The following is a 19,688-nucleotide window of genomic DNA, read 5'->3' as shown; positions in this document are numbered from 1 at the left end:
ACTTAGTTGCTAAAATTATAAAACCCACTGTATAGATTAGGAAACTAAGCTACTGAGAGGCTAAGTAACTTGGTCAAGGTCAACCAATTAGTGAGTGGCAACTAATTGGTGAGTGTGAATTTTGGCCTCTATTCCAGGTAAATCGGATATCAGTTTTAAACGCTTACACTGAACTCACATTTGTTTAACGAGCTAAGATGGAAAGTAGAAAAACTGAAGGAATTAAAATTAAGATAATTATTGTTTACCACATTAATTTTGTATCTTTGGCATTTCTTTCAAAGTTACAGATAAAACATTCAAAACCAAAGGCCTTATTCATTTCCTTTTATAAAAATGTATTTTAATGAAATTTCTACAGCCATGTGCCACTGCTGCTGGCTTAAACTTCTATGATGTTCTAAAAATGTATGGCTTTCTTTTGTTTTCCTTCCTCTTCCCATTTCTTTTTTCCCTTTGTCTTTTCTCCATCTATTTTTTTTTAACTTTTTTTATGAGTTATTTAAAACATTCACAAAAGTAGAGAGCAACAAAGTCTCGCGTATTCATATAGCTACAATAATCACTGACTCACGGCTTTTTATTTCACTTATACTCCCTTTCTAGTCTACTCCTAAGATTATTTTAAAGCAAATTTCAGATGATCTGTGATTTCATCCACAAATATTTCAGTATATTTAAAATGTAAGGACTCCCCTCCATATAACCATAGTATCAGTTTTGTTGTCAAAAATTAACAATAATTACCTGAAATCATCAGATATCTTGTCAGTGTTCACATTTCCTCAATCATCTTTCTTTGCACTTGGTTTGTTTAAATTGCATCCAAACAAAGTCTAAATGTTGTATTTGACTGACAGTTTGTTAAGTCTCTTTAATCTCTCCTCCACTATATACAATGTATTTGACCAATAAACTGGGTGTTTGTCCTGTAAAGTTCTCCACATACTGGAAATTACAGATTTCATATCCATGGTGTCACTTAATATGCTCTCTTGTCATTCGATTTCCTATAGACTAATAGATCTGGAGATAGATCTACTATAGGATTGATTTTTTTTTTTTTTTTCTCCAAGAGTATTTTATAGGTGATATTATGTACTTTCATTCTACGGTATATAATTTCTAGTTTTTCCTGCAATTGAGGAGTGAATATTTACCTGAGAAAATATTTTCATTTAAACAAAGATTTCAAAAGGCTTGTTCATTGTTTTAACTTCCTTCCAGCAAATATACTTAGAAGTATGAGGAAAGCCAAAGGAAAAAAATTATAAAATGTCAAAAATATTAAATAAATATAACAATCTTAAATAACTGGAAAATCATATATGCATTTTATCAAGTTAATGAAAACAGCTGCCTGAATTTGATAAATAAGACCTTATTTACATTCAATCCACTGATAGCTATTCATGGTTTAATCCAATCATATTTGATACCATTTTCTAAAAAAATTATTTGTTTAAATAATTTGTTACTACTCTAAATAGAAGATGTATTATTTCTAAGTTATTTTATTGTTTTAATAATAAACAGCCCAAAGGTCTCCATTTTATAAAATTAATTAGAATAATTTTTGATACTTTGCCTTACCATGTTACAGAGTCCCTCATGAACTGTACAATCTAGTGTACCAAACTTAAGCTGACCATAAAGAAGATTTGATGCTCTTCGTAACTCTGGTAGTAAAGCTCGACATGGTGGACACCACTAGGGAAGAAAAAATATTCATAAGCACCGAGCCAAATGACACAAACCGCACCCCCCCATCATTTCTGCAACAAGTAATATGCTAAGTAACACAAACTGTATTTAGTGGCAAACCTTCCCTGGAGGGGTAATTACATTAGCACTCATTTAGAAGCAATGTACATTAGTGGCCACAATGGATGACACAGTTCTAGTACTAATGATTCAAAGTTATCTAGAAAATGTCTTTTTGCCATAACAGGAGAAAATCTGACAATGTTAGAATTTGACAGACAAAAATAACTTACAGGGGCAAAGAAATCAACAAGCCATGGTTCTTTGTCATTGGCAGGAAAATTTTGAGGTCCAAGTGTGGTAACATGAGAATTCACACTTTCTTTGGCAAAGGCAAGTATATCATATAGAATCTTCTTTCCTTTCAAAGTGAATGAGAGAAATTAAAATCCAAATTCTGCTTTTTGTATGCACAGATACATTTCAAAGTTTTTACACTCAAAATATTAAAGAAGATAAATTATGAACAACCTGATTTTGGTGAGGTTTTAGTGTTCTGTATACTATACAGGGCTTAGCTCTGATAGGAGTACCCTTTTCTTGCACACTCTTCTGTTTCCTGGACTAAAAATGTCAAAATTGGCCAGGCGCGCTGGCTCACGCCTGCAATCCCAGCACTTGGGAGGCCAAGGCAGACAGATCACAAGGTCACGAGATTGAGACCATCCTGGCTAACACAGTGAAACCCTGTCTCTACTAAAAATACAAAAAATTAGCCAGGCATGGTGTCGTGTGCCTGTAGTCCCAGCTACTCGGAAGGCTGAGGCAGGAGAATTACTTGAACCTGGGAGGTGGAGGTTGCAGTGAGCGGAGATCTCGCCACTGCACTCCAGCCTGGTGAGAGTGAGACTCCACCTCAAAAAAAAAAAAAAAAAAGTCAAATCTTTTTGAAATGTTCCCTCATCTTCAGAGGTAGAACAATGACTTTTTTATAGGGTTCTTTATTTACGCTTACTTCGGTGATTATTATGGCCTAACTCCTAAATCGTTTTCTACAACCTAGACTTCTCTTAGGAATTCAAAACCCGTGTTACCAACTTCCCAGTGAAAAATTTGTACTTGGATATCACGTAAACACATCAAACACAATACAGTCCTGAATAATGATATTTCAGGCAATGGTGGACCACCTATATGATGGGGTCCCATAAGATTATAATGGAGCTGAAAAATTCCTATGGCTCAGTGATGGTGTTGCTGTTGTAACTCTGCAGTGCAACACATTACCCCTTTTCTATATTTAGATACATTTAGACACACAAACTCTTACCACTGTTACAGTTGCTTATGGTATTCAGTACACTGTAACACATTGTACAGATCTGTAGCCTAGGAGCAATAGGCTATACTGTATAGCCTACATGTGTAGTGGATTATGCCATCTAGTGTTTTTAAAGTACGCTCTCTGATGTTTGCACAACCATGAAATCACCTAACCACACATTTCTCAGAAGACGTCTCTGTCGTTGACACATGGCCATATATTCAAATTAAGGCTGTGTTACTTTCCTCCAAACCTGCTCCTTTTCTCACCATCCTTATCTTGGCAATAACATAATTATCCACTAGCTGGCTAAATATAATTCCCCAGAGTAAGCCTTGACTTTTTTCTCTGCCCTGTATCATAGTAATTCTATCCATTCCATTCTTACCATTTCCAACCCATTGCTACTGCCTGAACTCAATCTGGCACTGGTAATAACCTGGCTAGTGTTTCTTCACTCAGCTTTCCTTAACTAATCCGTTTTCTACGTTGCTACCACAGTCCACTTACACTGAATAGTACAATCACTCAATTGCAACTTCGTCAAGACAGAAACATAGGTATTATCCTTGACTCTCTCTCTCTCGACCTCCCACACATCTCAACAGTCACCAAGTAATACTGATTTTGCATTCTTGGTCTTTTACAAATCTACTTCTCTTCATCTCTGTTACTATCAGAGAAGCTAGCTACCATATTGAGAGCAGCCCTACAAAGGACCACATGATGAGGAACTGAGGCCTCTGCCAACAGCCAGTGAGGAACTTAGGCCTCCTGCCATATGAGGCCTCCTGACCATCGCAGGAGTAAGCTTGGAACCAGACCCTGTAGCTAGTCTAGCCTTCAGAGGACCAGAGCCCTTGTGTATTTTGAATGCAACCTCATGAGAAAATCCATGTCTGGAACTACCCAGCTAAACTGTTCTCAGATTCCTGACCAAAAAAACTGAATTAATACATGTTTGTTTTAAACCACTGAGTTTTGGGGTAGTTTACTACTAAGCAATAGACAATAAATACTTCCCACTGCAAACATTTTTAAAAACCTGTCCATAAAAAAAATAATTGTCCATTTATTTGTCTGTTTTCCCTAATAGCCCACAATGTTCTTTGTATTAGAGATTACTAATTATAGTTCACATTTTTTCCTATTCTTCAGTACTGTACCTGGTACATGTAGATGCTCAATAACTATTTTAATCTAAACAATGTAAGTTCTATTACAAAGTTTGTAAGAGCACATAAAAGGAAGTGCTTGGAGATTCACAATGTATTTCCCAGGGAAGAAGCTGCTTTAAGTTTTGAAGGGCAATTTGGTGTTTGCTAAATATCCTGTGGAACAGGAAGGAGTGATTACAATGCAGGAGGAAAAATCATGTGTGAAGGCACCTAGAGGAGTGAAAGAATATGGCATTCACAAGGATCCAAAGGTAGCTGGAGCTAAGACTATCTGGAGGGGCAGCAGTGGGAATTAAGATTGGAAAAACTGGCGGAGCCAGACTGTAAACATATCCCATTCACTGAACAAACATTTCCTGAGTTCTTACTATGTGCCAGGCACCACTCTAGGTGCTGGAGATAGAGCAGTGAGCAAAACAGACAAGATTATTGCTTCTATGCTAAGGAATCTGAAGCTTATGCTATAAGAAATCAGGAAAGTCAAGGCAGAAAAGTGACACAAGAATGGAATGGACAATAACTGCAAACAAAACAAAGAATCGATTGTAAGGAAGAAAGGCTAGGAGATAAGCAACCCTCCTAGAGGATATTATTATAATAGATGAAGGAGATAATGGGCCTAAAACAAAGCAGTAAGCACAGAGAAGAGGGATGTCTGATAACTATTTGAGAGATTAAAAATAATATAATTCTATTATTAAAACTTAGTCATTTCTAGCACTTTTAGTGCATGATGTACAGTTTAAACCTAGGTTTTGGAGTCAGTCAAATTTTGATTCAAAATCTACCATGGCTAGTTTCCAGTTGTCTGTCATAGGGCAAGTTACTTAACCTTTCTGAGTCTCCATTTTCTCCTTCACTGGGCTGTTGTAAAGATAAAAATGAATCACGTATGCGAGGCTTTTGGCAGAATGTCTGACTTGTAGAAAGCAGTGAATAAACAGTAGTTACTGTGAGGGTTATCTTACCCCAAACCTTTGCTCACAAAGTTCCTCCAGCCTAGAGGTCTCACTTCTTTTTCCCCTATAGTTGCTTGGGGAAAGTGAGCACTTTATGCTCAATTCAAATACCACTTCTTGACCTCTACTATGCAGAAGTCTATTTTATCTTGTTGTAGTTAATATATAATGACCATTAAGGTATTTTTTATGTTTTCTTATGGATCTCCCTCCTCCGTTCCCTACTACACTATTTTAAACTTCTTGAAGGAGTTCATGTCTTACAAATTTATATCCTCAACATTGAAAGCAGTGCTAGGTGCTAACGGGCATTTCATCGGTATGTGTTATTCACTTAACTGTATGACAGTTGGTAGTCTGTGTCTTTCTTTTGCTACATTTGACTTCTTTCAGGACAAGGACTCTGCTGTAGTCCGAACTCTTGGAGTTGAGACTGCACTCACATAAATGCAGAGCTAAAGTCCCAAATAAGCTGAAATAAAATTATAAATGCAAGAAAGATAACAAGGCAGTTAATCGGAAGTCTAGTGGGAGAAAAACCAAAAAGAATGTCTGGAAATTGCCTATAATGGCTGAGATGATACACATGGCAAGCTGGAATATAAACTGCAGGTGTTGCTTACTTTTGCCAACAAGCAGGACTTGAATTTCTCACTAGCTTGACTTATCACCAGAAACCCTGATCAAAATATTGAATAGAGAAAAGGCATTTATGTTAAACAGAAGGGTAAAGAGAATAAAATGACTACATATAATTCAAAATATCTGTCCTCATATTTACTGAGAAAAGTTATTTACAATAAGCATGTCCATACAAAATAAATTTAAAAAGCACAATTAGAAAACCTCTATATGAAAATGAAGCTACATTTTTTATCATGTTTTCTATTCTTACCATGATGAATTTCATATTCTTTGGTTCCTTGTCCTTTAAATACTGCTAGAGATGGCTGAAAAACATACAGATTACTACAGATGTCTGGTGCAGAGGAACAGTCAAACCTGCCAACCTAAAGGAGAAAAAGAAGGCCAAATTTGATAAAAATAGTCTTACCCATTTGATTTGTAAATATTCATGATAATCCAAAAATGGCATTGCCCTAATGACACAGTTTTTAAACAGAAGCTAATAGGCTATGAAAATAAGAGACAGAAATAATTCATTTATATTTAATAATAAGACTCAATTTAGTTAAAAAAATGCTTCCTAGAGAGTTAACAAAAACCTGAGGAAATTCCCAAGAAAATATGAAGTTATTCCAGAAACCTACTTTCTGAAGATGTAGAGAACGTTTATATAATCTTGAGATAGAGGAGAGATCATTTTCAGAAGCAGAAATAATGAAGAAAAAGGTTAATGTTTTCAAACTGTGTGAAAAAGAAGAACGTAAGCACAACAGCCAAATGATAAACCGGGAACAAATTCGTGGCATTTTAGACAGAAGATCCATTAAGAAACAAGATGGGCCAGGTGCGCTGGCTCATGCTTGTAATCCCAGCACTTTGGGAGGCTGAGGTGGGTGAATCGCCTGAGGTCAGGAGTTTGAGATCAGCCTGACCAACATGGTGAAACCATGTCTCTACTAAAAATACAAAAAGTAGCCAGGTGTGGTGGCTTGCGCCTGTATTCCCAGCTACTTGGGAGGCTGAGGCAGGAAAACTGCTTGAATCCGGGAGGCGGAGGTTGCAGGGAGCCTAGATCACACCAATGCACTCCAGCCTGGCTGACAGAGCAACACTACATCACATCAACAAAAACAAACAAACAAAACTGGACAAACATCCCATCAGAAAAAAGAAAATAGGCCACAGATACAAAGAGAAAATTAACTGGAGAAAAATTATGATCTGTTAATAATCATGAAAAAGTATTTTTCCCCCAACCAGTAGAAAGCAACTAAATGAAAGTGAATATTGTTAACATATCACTTGTGGCCTATTGGAATTGTGAAGATTATGAAGAATGAGAGTACCATGGTGGGCATAGTATGGAGAAATGGCCACCCATGTGCTGTCAGTGAGATTATAAACTGATAAAACTTTCTGGAGGACTCTAGTAATGAGAATAAAAACCATTTAAGAAAACATAACCTTGAGTTGAAAATTTCCCATATGGCCAGGTGTGGTGGTTCATGTCTGTAATCCCAGCACTTTGGGAGGCTGAGGTGGGCGGATCACCTGAGATCAGGAATTCAAGACCAGCTTGGCTAACATGGAGAAACCCAGTCTCTACTAAAAGTACAAAAATTAGCCGGACTTGGTGGCATGCGCCTGTAGTCCCAGCTACTCAGGAGGGAATCACTGGAACCCGGAATCACTTGAACCCGTGAGGCCGAGGTTGCAGTGAGTCAAGAGCATGCCACTGCACTCCAGCCTGGGTGACAGAATGACTCTGTCTCAAAATAAAAAAAAGAAAACAAAATTTCCCACACTAAAGATAAGATCTGCATAATTTGATATAAAAAATAAAGGAAACGACATAGAATCAGTAAGAGAAGATTTGCTAAACAATTATGGCATAGCCATATAGTAAGCCACTATGTAGCCTTTAGGGAATAATAAGGATATACATGTGTACATGGATATAGAGATTTTATATACATATAAATATATATGCATTTTTGCAAGCCTGTGAAAAAGTTTATGATATTGCTGAATGACAAAAGTTAACAAAAAAAGTATACAGTGAATTCATTTTGATTAAAACGCAGACATATACATTTGCATGTGTAGGTCTATTACAATGGCCATTACAATATGTATGCATGTGCACACATATACATATGCCTACATACGCATATGGGCACTCACAAAATGTTTAAATGGTAATACAGTAAATACTTAGCAGGGTTATGAACAATGTTAAGAGTATGGGTGATGTTTTTAGACAATTACTTCATTTTTGTACTTATTTATTGTCCTGATTTTTAAACAATGACCGAGAATTACTTATATAAAGAAATAAGAATTTTTAAAAGGGAAAGATAACTTCCTATAGTATGCATTCCAGAAAAATTGTATGATACAGGTTTATCAAATGCTGAAATAAATGAAAATTAGCCACTTTCAGATTACATATAAACTTTTAATAAAAAAGAGGAAAAAGAAAGCACAAATCAAGACCAAAAGCACTTATAGGCTTCTTATAATTTCAAATAAGACTTTTTATGTAATTTAAAATTTAATTACTATATGTGTTAAATTTAAAGTACACCAGCAGAAGGCTAGACAGAATACATTTTTCTTACTTGAATATGATCATTTTTAAGTAAAGTTTTTAGTTTTTTCAACTCATGATCATTTGAATTTTCATTTTTTCCAAAATGAAAAAATAAGAGCCACCGATGATGAGCCAAACGATCCTAAAAGTGATAAAGAAAGGACATGTCAGAGATGGGAAATTCTAAAGGTTGTAATCTTCATTTCTATGACTTGAAGTTAGTTTTACCTCCCCTACCCATTATTTCAAAATACTGTCTAAAATTCGGACCCACTCATTCTCTTATTTTGTAGTTTACTTACAATAATGCTATGTAAAATAAACAAGTATTCCAGAAGGGTTAGCCACTAAATTATAAAATCTTAAAGTAGATGACTGCCAAAAACAAATACATGATTTTAACAGCATATAGCTAAAAAGTTGAGTGGCAAAGTTGTCAGTTTTTCAGGCTTAACACATAAGATCTGGTAGTGATACAGACTTCAAAAGATCCGTGGTTAGGAAGTATTTCATTTTGTGCAAAAGTAACTGTGGTTTTTGCCAGTACTTTTAAATGGCAAAAACTTCAATTACTTTTGCATCAACCTAATAGAAAAAAAATGATTCTACCACAAGCAATATTTCTCAGCATTCTATCCATAAACTGAATACTTCTTCTTAGTAATCAATATAATCTGTTCTGTAAGCAAGAACAAAAAGTTACGAATCAGATCCAAAGTTGCTGTGATTAAAATTCTGCCTTTTCTCATGCTCCTTTTGAAGCCCACCTTCAGGACTGGGTAGGTTTTCCATAACTACAGATCTATCCTGAATTAGCAACACCAGAACTCCAATTATAATTTAACCTACAAATGACTAATATATAATCCTTTGAAACTGCTACTTTCAATTCTCTCTAGAGATGAATAAAACAAATGCTGATTTTAAAATGTTAAGACTTGAAATGTTACCAACGTTCATTGCTATTTATCATTATTAATAAAAACATTACCTCTAGTGTGTTTGCCGAAAGTAGTTCAAAATCTGGAAGATTATGTATTACTTCCAAATATATTTCTTTAGCATCCAATGAGTTAAGAAACTAGAAAAAGAAAATCACATTGTAATCTTTTTGAATAAATATTCATTATATTTGATATCTTTCTTTTGTTTTTTCAATTTCCAATGTAGTATTTTTAGGAAAATGATTATAGAAGGTAAACAGCTTTTCAAACAATTCCAAATGTCTTTTTTCAAAAACAAAAAAGTGTATTTTGGCAATTATCAAAAATATTATATAATGAGGCTGTTTCTTGAATAGTGATATACAATAAATTCCATTATAAGGTGTTGCATTAACTGGAATTTTTAATTAATTATGCTGTGTATTCTATAAAAATCCTCAGAATAATCCTGAGTGACCTCTCAATCATCAAGAAAAACATTATGTTTAGCTTAATTTTAATGCTAACCATGTTTTACAGAATGCCAATGCTTTACACATTCACTTAAGAATTTTTATTACACTAGAAGAAGAAGAATAGATTATCGAAGACACTTCTTTCCCCAACGAATAATCAAGATTAATTAAGAGGAACTTAAAACTGGAAAATTGGAATGGATCTTATTGCTCATTATAGAGGTTTTCATCTAAAAACCAAACCACTTAGGAATTTTTAGAGTAAAATATAATGATACAGATCTTATCTTAAACTTGTTTTAGGCCTGAGTTTCTTATTTAAAACACAAATGAGTATAAAAGGCCCTTCTAACAAATCTCCTTTATTTCTGTCAATAATTATCCTCAGCATACTTTTTTTTGTCATAGAACTCTCTCTCCCTGCTGGTCTGTTCTCTCAATGAAGCAGCTGTTATTATAAAGAATGCAGCAATGGTTACATCAAGAAAATGTATATGAAAGGTGACAAAACAGAGTTTAATATATGTCTTTAATTATGAACCATCTATGTTTAACAGTTTACGTATTCCTTAAACTCATTACAAACTTGTACGAACAATCATGGAATCCACAGCTTAATCATGCTAAGCATGAGAACAAACATATGGCTAAAAACAATAGGTACAACATAAGAATAAAAATTCAGGTTTTTTCCTAAGATTCTTTCCTTAAAACTTAAAAAAAAAAAATCTATAGCATAAACATTCTTAGAGGTCTATATGAAATAGCTCTGCTACCAAAGAGCTTAAAATGCCAAAACAAATCTTTCACGCCTCAGTTCTACAGCTTATTCACTTTAGTCCTATTCACTATGAAGATTTTACTAAAATGCCTATTACACAGCCTATATAAACTTGCAGTGATTAATCTACTAGAACCTCATTATAAACCTGTTTCTGTTAGAGGAGAATTTGATAGTTACACCTATAAAGGACTGCTGTCTTATCTAGCCTCTGAATTCCACCAACCATATATATTTAGCTGGCATACTGTTTCATATTTCAAAACCTGAATGCTTTTGGAAGGGACAAGTAGTGTTTAATTTACCATTCCCTGTTATTACATTTCCAGAGTCATTCATTCCTGTTTCCTGTCTTTGACCTTGCAATTTTCTATCATGAAGCCCAGAGACTGTAATACTGACGGCAAGAGGCTCTATTGTTGGACAGGGTGTAGGCAATCCTTGTGGACTGATGGCACAGAATAAACTAGCACAACTTTTCTGGAGGGCAATCTGGCAATACCAATTGAGTTTAAAATGGCCACAGCACTCCCATTCTAAAAAGATAACTAAAAAAGTGCACAAGGATAAATACACAAGATTGCTCATTACAACATTGCTTATAATCTTAAGAAAGTAGAAACACACACCAAGAAGGAACTGATTAAACTAAGTATGTCACATGTAGTCAATGACTTACCACCCAGGTATCATTAATTACTTCAAGGATAATGTATACATATTCATTCATAAAATAATAAAGTATGCATATAAAATGTATATTTTTAAATAAGAAAGTATTTTCCTGATACACTGAGTGAAAAAAACTAGATTACAAAATAGAATCTACTATATTATCCCATTTATGAAAAATTACATATCTGTATCCATCCATCCATTTTATGCATATAAACACATTTTAAAGATAGAGCCATAGATTTTCTTGATGAATTCGTTATAAGGTATGAGAAAAAGAGAAATCAAGAATAACTCCAGGGCATTTGGCCTGAATAATAAAGGACAGAGTTTTCATCAAATAATATGGGAAAAATCTGGATGAAGCAGATTTATGGGGGGATATTGGGAATATGGTTATAGGCATTTAAATATGAGACACAGACTAATATCCCAAGGGAGATACTGAATGAGCAGTGATATATACGTATGTACATACATACATATAAATACAGAAGCGCACATGCACACATCCACACACATATATATAGGTGCATGTGTATAATATATCTGGAGTGGAAAACAGAGATTTCAGCCACAGATATAAACTAGAGAACTGCTGGCACAAAGTCATAATTGCATATATATGTCAGTAGAGATCTGGATGGGTATTTACCAAGATTTGATGGTGGCTGTCTATTAGTGATTTGGTTTTAGGGAATTTTGCATCTTCTTTATACAGCTTTGTGCCATATGTGAATTTCTGAAAAGAGTATATGTTATCTTTATCAACATCTAAAAAAAGCAGAATTAAAATACAGAGGGAAAACTAAAGGAGATTTGTCTTATCAGAGTCCTTATTTTCTTTTGGGATTACATAGTGACCCATCCAATATCCCACTATTTATCTCAGTTCCTTGACAACTAGATTGAGCCTCAGTTTCCTCATTCAAACTTAGGGAGGTATGCCACATTTGTAGATGTGAAAACTGAGTTTACACCAGAATCCCATGGGGTACTTTAGAAAAATACTTAGGCCCCAGCCAAAACTACCACTGATCTATATTTTTAACATTAGAAAATAAACAATTAGGCTGGGAGTGGTGACTCGCGCCTGTAATCCCAGCTCTCTGGGAGGCCGAGGTGGGCAGATCACCTGAGGTCAGGAGTTCAAGACCAGCCTGCCCAACATGGTGAAACCCCGTCTCTACTAAAAGTACAAAAATTAGCCAGGTGTGGTGGTGGGTGCCTATAATCCCAGCTACTCAGGAGGGTGAGGCAGAAGAATCACTTGAACCTGGGAGGCAGAGGTTACACTGAGCTGAGATTGTGTCACCGCACTACAGAGTGGGTGACAAGAGCGAGACTCCGTCTCAAAAAAGAGAAAATAAACAATTAAATCAAAAACAATGAAAACTCATGGTATAAATGCTCTTTCATATAACCTAGGAATGTACTCCATACTTTTGGGGTTTAAAAATATAATGGTTTTAAATGTAAGGTAATTTTAAATGTAAAGATGTAATGACTTTAAATGAAATGTAATCTTCAGCTTAAAAATAATCCTTAAATTTTATAATCTGAAGCATGTATTAAAAAGAATCTCAGAAATTAAATATCTGTTCTAAATAAGGGTTCCACAAGATAATATAAATTGTTCATTTCTTTGCTCACTGCTTACAAAAATAATGTATTATTTTTGAGTGCATTTGTATATTATATGTAAAGGAATTAGTTTAAAGTGATTCATACCAAAATGCTGTTTTTCTCTCTGTTATTTAAAGTGGCTCCAGGAGGAAAATAAGCAGTAGTACTTGTTGTAATATCTAAGCTTTTACAAAGGTTATCCTGGGTGGCACAGTCCATCCATCCTACATTAACAAGACCATCCTAAAATGGAAAAGAAACAGAAAACAAACCATGTTGTAAATAGGAGGCAAAAAGTTAAAGGGATTTAGAGCTTTACTTAGCTAAAAACACAATTTTTCTACCACAAAATTAAAACTTCATGCCTTAGTTCTACAGCAAAGTTAAGTAGATTTCTAATATTATTAGAAATATTGGAAAGTAGACAATATTTCCAATATTATAAATTACTTAATAAATTTAGAAATATTAAGTGCAAAAAATGGTACTTTGTAACTTGAGAAATGTTTTTTCCCTAATAGTAGAAATCTACTTTTTATAATTCTTTCTACGAATCCACAAAAAACTACATTTACAATTTTTATAGAAAGTGAGCTGTCCAATAGTCTTTCAGGTTAAAGAAAATAAACCAAACTACTGTTTAAGACTTTTCATTATGGCTATCCTTTTAATAATTATACAGTTTATGAGACATTCTCTGTATGTGTCTATAATGTGCATTTAAATTAGTATCTTCCCAGTTTTCATCTACAGCAGCTAAGCTAATCATCTACAGCAGCTAAGCTCCAAAATCCTATATGAAAAGTACATTTCTCAGAACCTTAAGTTACTGAAAAAATTTTTTGGACTGGGCAAGTTAGTAAACAAATAGAGTTCTAACATACATTCAACTGGGATCTTGGAAAGATAAGGGAGAGTAAGACAGAAACAAGTGAAATAACAGCTGACAGGTTTCCACAACTGATGAAAGATACTAACACAGCTATAGTAATAAAGAAGTCCAGTTAATCTCAATCAGTATAAATAAGAAACTCAGACCTATGTACATCATAATGAAACTTCAGAAAAATCACAAACAATTAAAAGCTAAGAAAGAATAGATCTTGATGTAGGTGGTATTACATGGGAGCATATATATGTAAAAATTAAGTTGTACACTTAAGATGTATTCACTTAACTGCATTTAAGATAGAACTTAGAAAAAGTATTTGATTAAAATATGTAACAGCAAAGTTTCAGCGGTAGTAAAATAATTTGTTTAGTACTCTTGCGTTAGGTAACAAATGAGTAAGTCAGGATACATGTACAAAATTTCTAGGGTACCCATTAAATGAACAATAAAAGAATGGGTAACTAAAGATCTAGTAGAGATGGGAAATGAAATTTTAAAAATCACTTGATTAATCCAAAAGAAGCAAAAAGGAAAAAGGACAAGAAAACAGGTAGGACAGATATAAAACTAACAAGATGGTAAGTATAAAGCCAACTATGTCAGGAATAATATTAAATATAAATGGACTAAAATAAAGAATGGCAACTAGATAAATACAAAACCTAATTACATGCTGATTGCAGGCTAATAAATATAAGGATACAGTAAGGCTGACAGTAAAAAATGGAAAAATGCCAACATTAAACAAAAGAAAGCTGGTGTAGCTATATTAGTATCAGTCAAGGTAGACTTGGAGGCAAAAGGCATGAAAGGAGATAAAGAGGGTTATTTCATCAGGTTAGAGATTCAAATCACCAAGAAAACATACAATTCTAAATTAATATCTACCTAATAACAAAGCACCAAAATGAATAAAAATTGACAGAAAACAAAGGAAATAGAAATATCCACAAAATAGTAGAGGATATTAAGACACTTCTCTGTTATTGATAGAATAGGCAGACAATAAAATTATTAAGATCTAGAGGATTTGATCAACATAGCTAACAAATTGGACCCAACTGATTTTATAGAAATGTGCACCTGTGAATTACAGGATTCATTTTCAAATGCACATGAAACATTTTATAAAAATTTACCACATATTGGGCCATGAAAAAAGGCCTAACTACTTAAAAAAACTGAATCCATGTTCATTATCCACGGTAGAATTAAGCTAGCCAAAAAATAACAACAGTACTTTTAAAAATACCCTTTATGATTGGGAACAAAAAATACAGAATCTGTGATTCAAAGAGAAATAAAAATGGAAGATTAAAATATATTTTGAACTGCTAATCAAAATACTACATATATCAAAATAGAAGATGTACCTAAAGTTATACTAATTTACAATCTAAATTCATATATTAGAAAGGAAAGCCTGAAGATGAATGAACTAATCATTCAAGAACAGCAAATTAAATCATAAAAAAGTTGAGGGAAGGAAATACAGTACTTAAGTCAATGAAATAAAGAAACGTGCAGTAAAAAAAAAAAATCAATAAAGCTAAAACTGGAGACTTTGAAAAGACTTATAAAGCTTAAAAAACCTCTCCTTGGACAGAATAAGAATAAAAACAGATGACACACACACAAAAAATATGATCAGAAAGTAAGAAAGAACATCACTATAGATACTACAGATATAAAAAAATAGGATATTATGTACAATTTTTATAGCAATACATTTAGACATTTGGTAGAAAGAATGAAGTCTTAGAAAAACAGAATTTACCAAATAGAGGAAGTAGAAAATCAATCAATCAATCAATCAATCAAGAGAGATCGGAGAAAAGTCTATAAAAACAGATTCAAAGACAACTCCAGGCCCAGATGGTTTCCTGATAAATTCTACCAAAAAAAAATTCTTTTTGAGAAAGAAAGAACACCAGTTGTACAGAAACTGTTTCCAAAGAAGAGAAAAAAAGAGAATACTTTCCAACACATTTAAAGGCCAGCCTAACTTTGATGCTAAAAGCGCACAGACTTTACTGAAAAGGAAAAATATAGGCCGATCACTCCGATCACCAAATATTAAAAAAAACAAAGATACTAATGCTCAGTCCTCACCCTCAAATATTTTGATTTAATTGATCTGAGGGACCTGGTTTTGTTTTTTTATTATTTTTAAAATCTCCTCAGGTGATTCTAATGTGTAGTGTTGAAAAACTAAAGGCCTAGGCATAGGGTGAAATAAGGAAAGGGAATGAAACAAAAGCATACTAAGTTAGTGATTTTATTATCAAATAAAACAGAATTTGTGTAAAAAAATCCATAATGCACAAAGAGAAATAAATAGCTGCCAAAGGATATAATGTTCATACTGCTGCGAACAATATGTCAAAATATGTAAAGGAAGAACTGACAGAAATGTAAGAGAGAAATCAATGATTGAAAGTAGAGATTTTAATACATCCCTTTTAGAAATTACAGATCATGCAGTCCAAAAATAAATAACATGATTAATAAATCTGATCTAATAAATACAATATTATACCTAACTTAGAAGATATTATTATATTCAAGCTCACAAAGAATTTCCACAATTTTCACAACTGACAAAGTGTCAAGCCACAAAGCCACAAAGGGTATTTCAACGGTGTTAAAAAATTAACATCACTCAGACTACTTCCAAGCCATTAACATGAGAGTGAAATAAATTTTAAAATGACTAAAAAAGAAAACAAAAAATAAAGTTTGGAAATGACAAAAACACTAACATGTAACTTTAGTTGAAGAGGAATTTATAAATTGCAGAATAATTAAAAAGTAAATGACACTTAGAATTAATACGTCAAAATTTATTGAACGTAGCTAATTACTCAGAAAAAAACACATAGCTATGAATACAGTCATCAGAAAATAAGATTACAAATAGGTGAGTTAAATGTTCAAGAAACAAGGGAAGAAAATGTTTCAAATCAATTTCTAAACGTGTTTCTTTACATGGTGATATAATTTTACAAAATGATTGATGCTTACCAACATGCCACTAAGCCTGAGTCGTGTCTGTGAAGTCAAACAATCTGGGGACAAAAAAACCTCATGAGGCAGTTTTACCTTTATGAAGCCTAATGAAAATACTTGTATTTGCCTTTCCCCCAAATTACCATGTTCATTCGAAGGCAATTAATTGAGCTGGACTCTTGGAAATCCTTCTACTTACACACACACACACACACACACACACACACACACACACACACACACACATTCTCTCTCTCTCTCTCTCTCCCTCGCTCCCTCACTCTCTCTCTCACATTCTTTCATTCTCTCCCTTTAATTTCTAGGATTTCTAGCTACAGAGGAAAAGAGTAATTTTCTCTCTTTAGGATAATACTCTCAATCTCTCCTCCTATCAACAATCCCTTTTACCCAAGAGATCTCATAATTGGGGGAAAATAAAATGTAACAGATATTTGATAAAAGTATGTAAAGGATCCTCAAAATACAATAAAATCTTTAAATAGTGCCTTCACTATTTTTATGAAAGTTCTGTAAACATGAACACTAGAATACAATGAGAGAAGATTTAGAAGAAAGAGCTACAGCATCACAGAGCCTACAAAGACAGGGAAAAGCAATTTACCTGAGGTGAGAAGTAAAAGAATCTCAGGGAGTGTAAGAAGTTTTGTTCTTGATGAACAGAAATTTGGGCAATAGGCCAAAATGAGACAAAATCCCTTGGTGATTAGTTAAGTTTAAGGCTGATGTTCTGCTGCAAGGCAGTGTCTTCCTAGCATAGGACTTACAGGATGGGGTAATGGGTTGATTTTAGTTAAAAGGCAGTATCTTTTCGATATAGTAGCATGAAGGCTGAGAGATGAAATGTGGGGAAAATACTCATGTTGGGATTAAATACATGCAAATACATTGAGTTACAATATTTTGTTATCTTGGACCAATTTTTAACCAACCACACTGTTTGAACAGTTACAGTTTGTGGCTTGCTATGCAGAGTACTGAATTTTCAACATAATTTATTCAAGGAAAGGTTCCTAGAAGAAGCTGTCATCTTCAAATATATAATTGTATGAGGCAAATCTATGTATGTTTAAGAGATATATATATAAGCATGAAGCAAAGTCCGTATTTCCAAAAAATTATTATTTTGGGATGGGTTAGAGCTGTAAACAACTAGTTATTTTTGCAAATTGTCAAATAACATCTGTGGCTACCTGAAGGTACAATTTATCATGAGTCTATTTAAGCTGAAAAACTGGTCCACTGAACATAAGAACATTCAAAAATGAATTACATTAAAAAATTGAATGTAAAATTACATTAAAAAATACATTAAAAAATGAATAATAACCTCATGTGTAAAATAATGAAAAAGGCAAATATTCATTAAGAAAAACAATTGCAATCTTGGGCATACACTGTAGTTTCAAGTACTTAATAATTAATTATAGTAGCATACTTAAAACTGTCACTGAAAATTTAAATGTCATGTTTTCATTCCAGCAAAATTAAAAAATATTACCTCCTCCTTTTGAACAAAAAGTGATCAGCCAGCCAATACCAGCAGCAAAAGCAGTTTGTATGGAGTTAACAAAATTTCCTTAAAAAAAAAAAAAAAAAGCAAATTCTGATCACCTATTACTCCTTTACTAATGGAAACAGTCTTCTAAGTAATTTTTCCTTTCTAATCCCACCCTCTTTTAATCCACTCTGAGTTTTACCAGTTATCTTTCCAAAGATACTCTTGAGTATGACAAATTCCTTCAATGGCTCTCCAATTTTTCATCATATAAAACCTAAATTCATTATTTCATTAAGAAAAAAACTCAAATTGGCAAGTTAGGCCCCTGTGACTTGAGCATTGTCTACCTATTCAGCCAGCTATATTGTATTTCTCCATAGCACTTGACCCAATTATTCATCTTTTTGTCAGATTCATGAAGTATTGCCAGTTCCCCAAATACACAGTGATCTCCTAAGGTTTCCTATTCATTTTCATGACAGATTAGAAATGACTTCTTTCAAGAAGTATTTTCTAACTCTCTTTTCCCCAACTGGGTTGTTTTACATATGTTATGCTTCCTTAAGCTCTATAACAATAGTTACTATATTGCATTTTAATTGTTTACTAATGTTTTCCTCACTAATGAAGTCACTGATGGCAAGGATTATGTATTTTACTACTGCAGCCCTACTATTTAATAGTTTCTGACATGTAACTTTACTCAACGAATAAAATGAACATCTTGAGCCACGAATACTATTATTTCCTGGATAGCTTAATCTGCCTAAAGGCACTTAATGAGTTAAAAGCCTAAGATTAGAAGCATTTTTAAACTTTAAACAGAATAGGTTTGAATTTACTGACTGAAAAGCATACTTAAAAAGGCAATGAAACACTTGTATCACAAAATATTTAGTTGCACTTTGAGAGAAGTCTTTTTACCCTAGCCCTCTCTCATATCCATTTCCCATATCTCAATAGTTTCAGTTTCTGTACAAATCTAACTAGTTTGTTAAATTCAGCGGAGTTCAGAGTAAATGACACAATTCCCTTCTAAGAAACATGGAAAAGACACTTTAAAATTTCAATACTATGACCAAAATGTTAATATTGCCATTAAAAACAAAATACTAATTTCAAAATACCCTGAAAATCAAGCAAATTAAGAAAATAAAATTACCTGTCCAAAGTTCTGTCACTGTACTTCTAACATGCTGCATTGCAAAACTCACTAAACTCTCCTTTGATCTGTCTCCATGATATTTCACTGGGGCCTATTGGTTTTTGGAAGAAGAGAAACATCTTTTACTTTTTCTTTTAAAAACTCAGTAAAAATAATACCATAGAGTTTGATTTTTATATTTTCTTGAATAATGCAGCAAAGTTCTATTTCTCAATAGCAGAATGTATTTCCAAATGA

General features: G+C 33.4%; 1 protein-coding gene across 3 annotated transcripts in view; it reads right to left on the bottom strand.

Annotated features, from left to right (window-relative positions):
- DNAJC10 (DnaJ heat shock protein family (Hsp40) member C10) overlaps positions 1-19,688 on the bottom strand; it is a 55,597-nt gene that overhangs the window by 21,138 nt on the left and 14,771 nt on the right. For 2 of the 3 annotated variants that reach the window (XM_025404116.1, XM_025404117.1), the window contains exons 8-16: positions 19,449-19,542; positions 18,287-18,364; positions 16,783-16,826; positions 12,972-13,109; positions 9,377-9,466; positions 8,414-8,527; positions 6,061-6,175; positions 1,998-2,125; positions 1,594-1,710 (exon numbers count right to left, since the gene is read on the bottom strand). In XM_025404116.1, coding sequence (XP_025259901.1) covers positions 1,594-1,710; positions 1,998-2,125; positions 6,061-6,175; positions 8,414-8,527; positions 9,377-9,466; positions 12,972-13,109; positions 16,783-16,826; positions 18,287-18,364; positions 19,449-19,542 — 918 coding nt within the window. The remainder of the gene's footprint in view (positions 1-1,593; positions 1,711-1,997; positions 2,126-6,060; positions 6,176-8,413; positions 8,528-9,376; positions 9,467-12,971; positions 13,110-16,782; positions 16,827-18,286; positions 18,365-19,448; positions 19,543-19,688) is intronic. The other variant, XM_025404118.1, reaches the window with a different exon arrangement.

Source organism: Theropithecus gelada, chromosome 12, assembly GCF_003255815.1.
Source record: "Theropithecus gelada isolate Dixy chromosome 12, Tgel_1.0, whole genome shotgun sequence".
Lineage (NCBI taxonomy): Eukaryota > Metazoa > Chordata > Mammalia > Primates > Cercopithecidae > Theropithecus > Theropithecus gelada.
The sequence above is the reverse complement of the archived record's forward strand: the minus strand, read 5'-3'. Positions and strand labels throughout refer to the sequence as shown.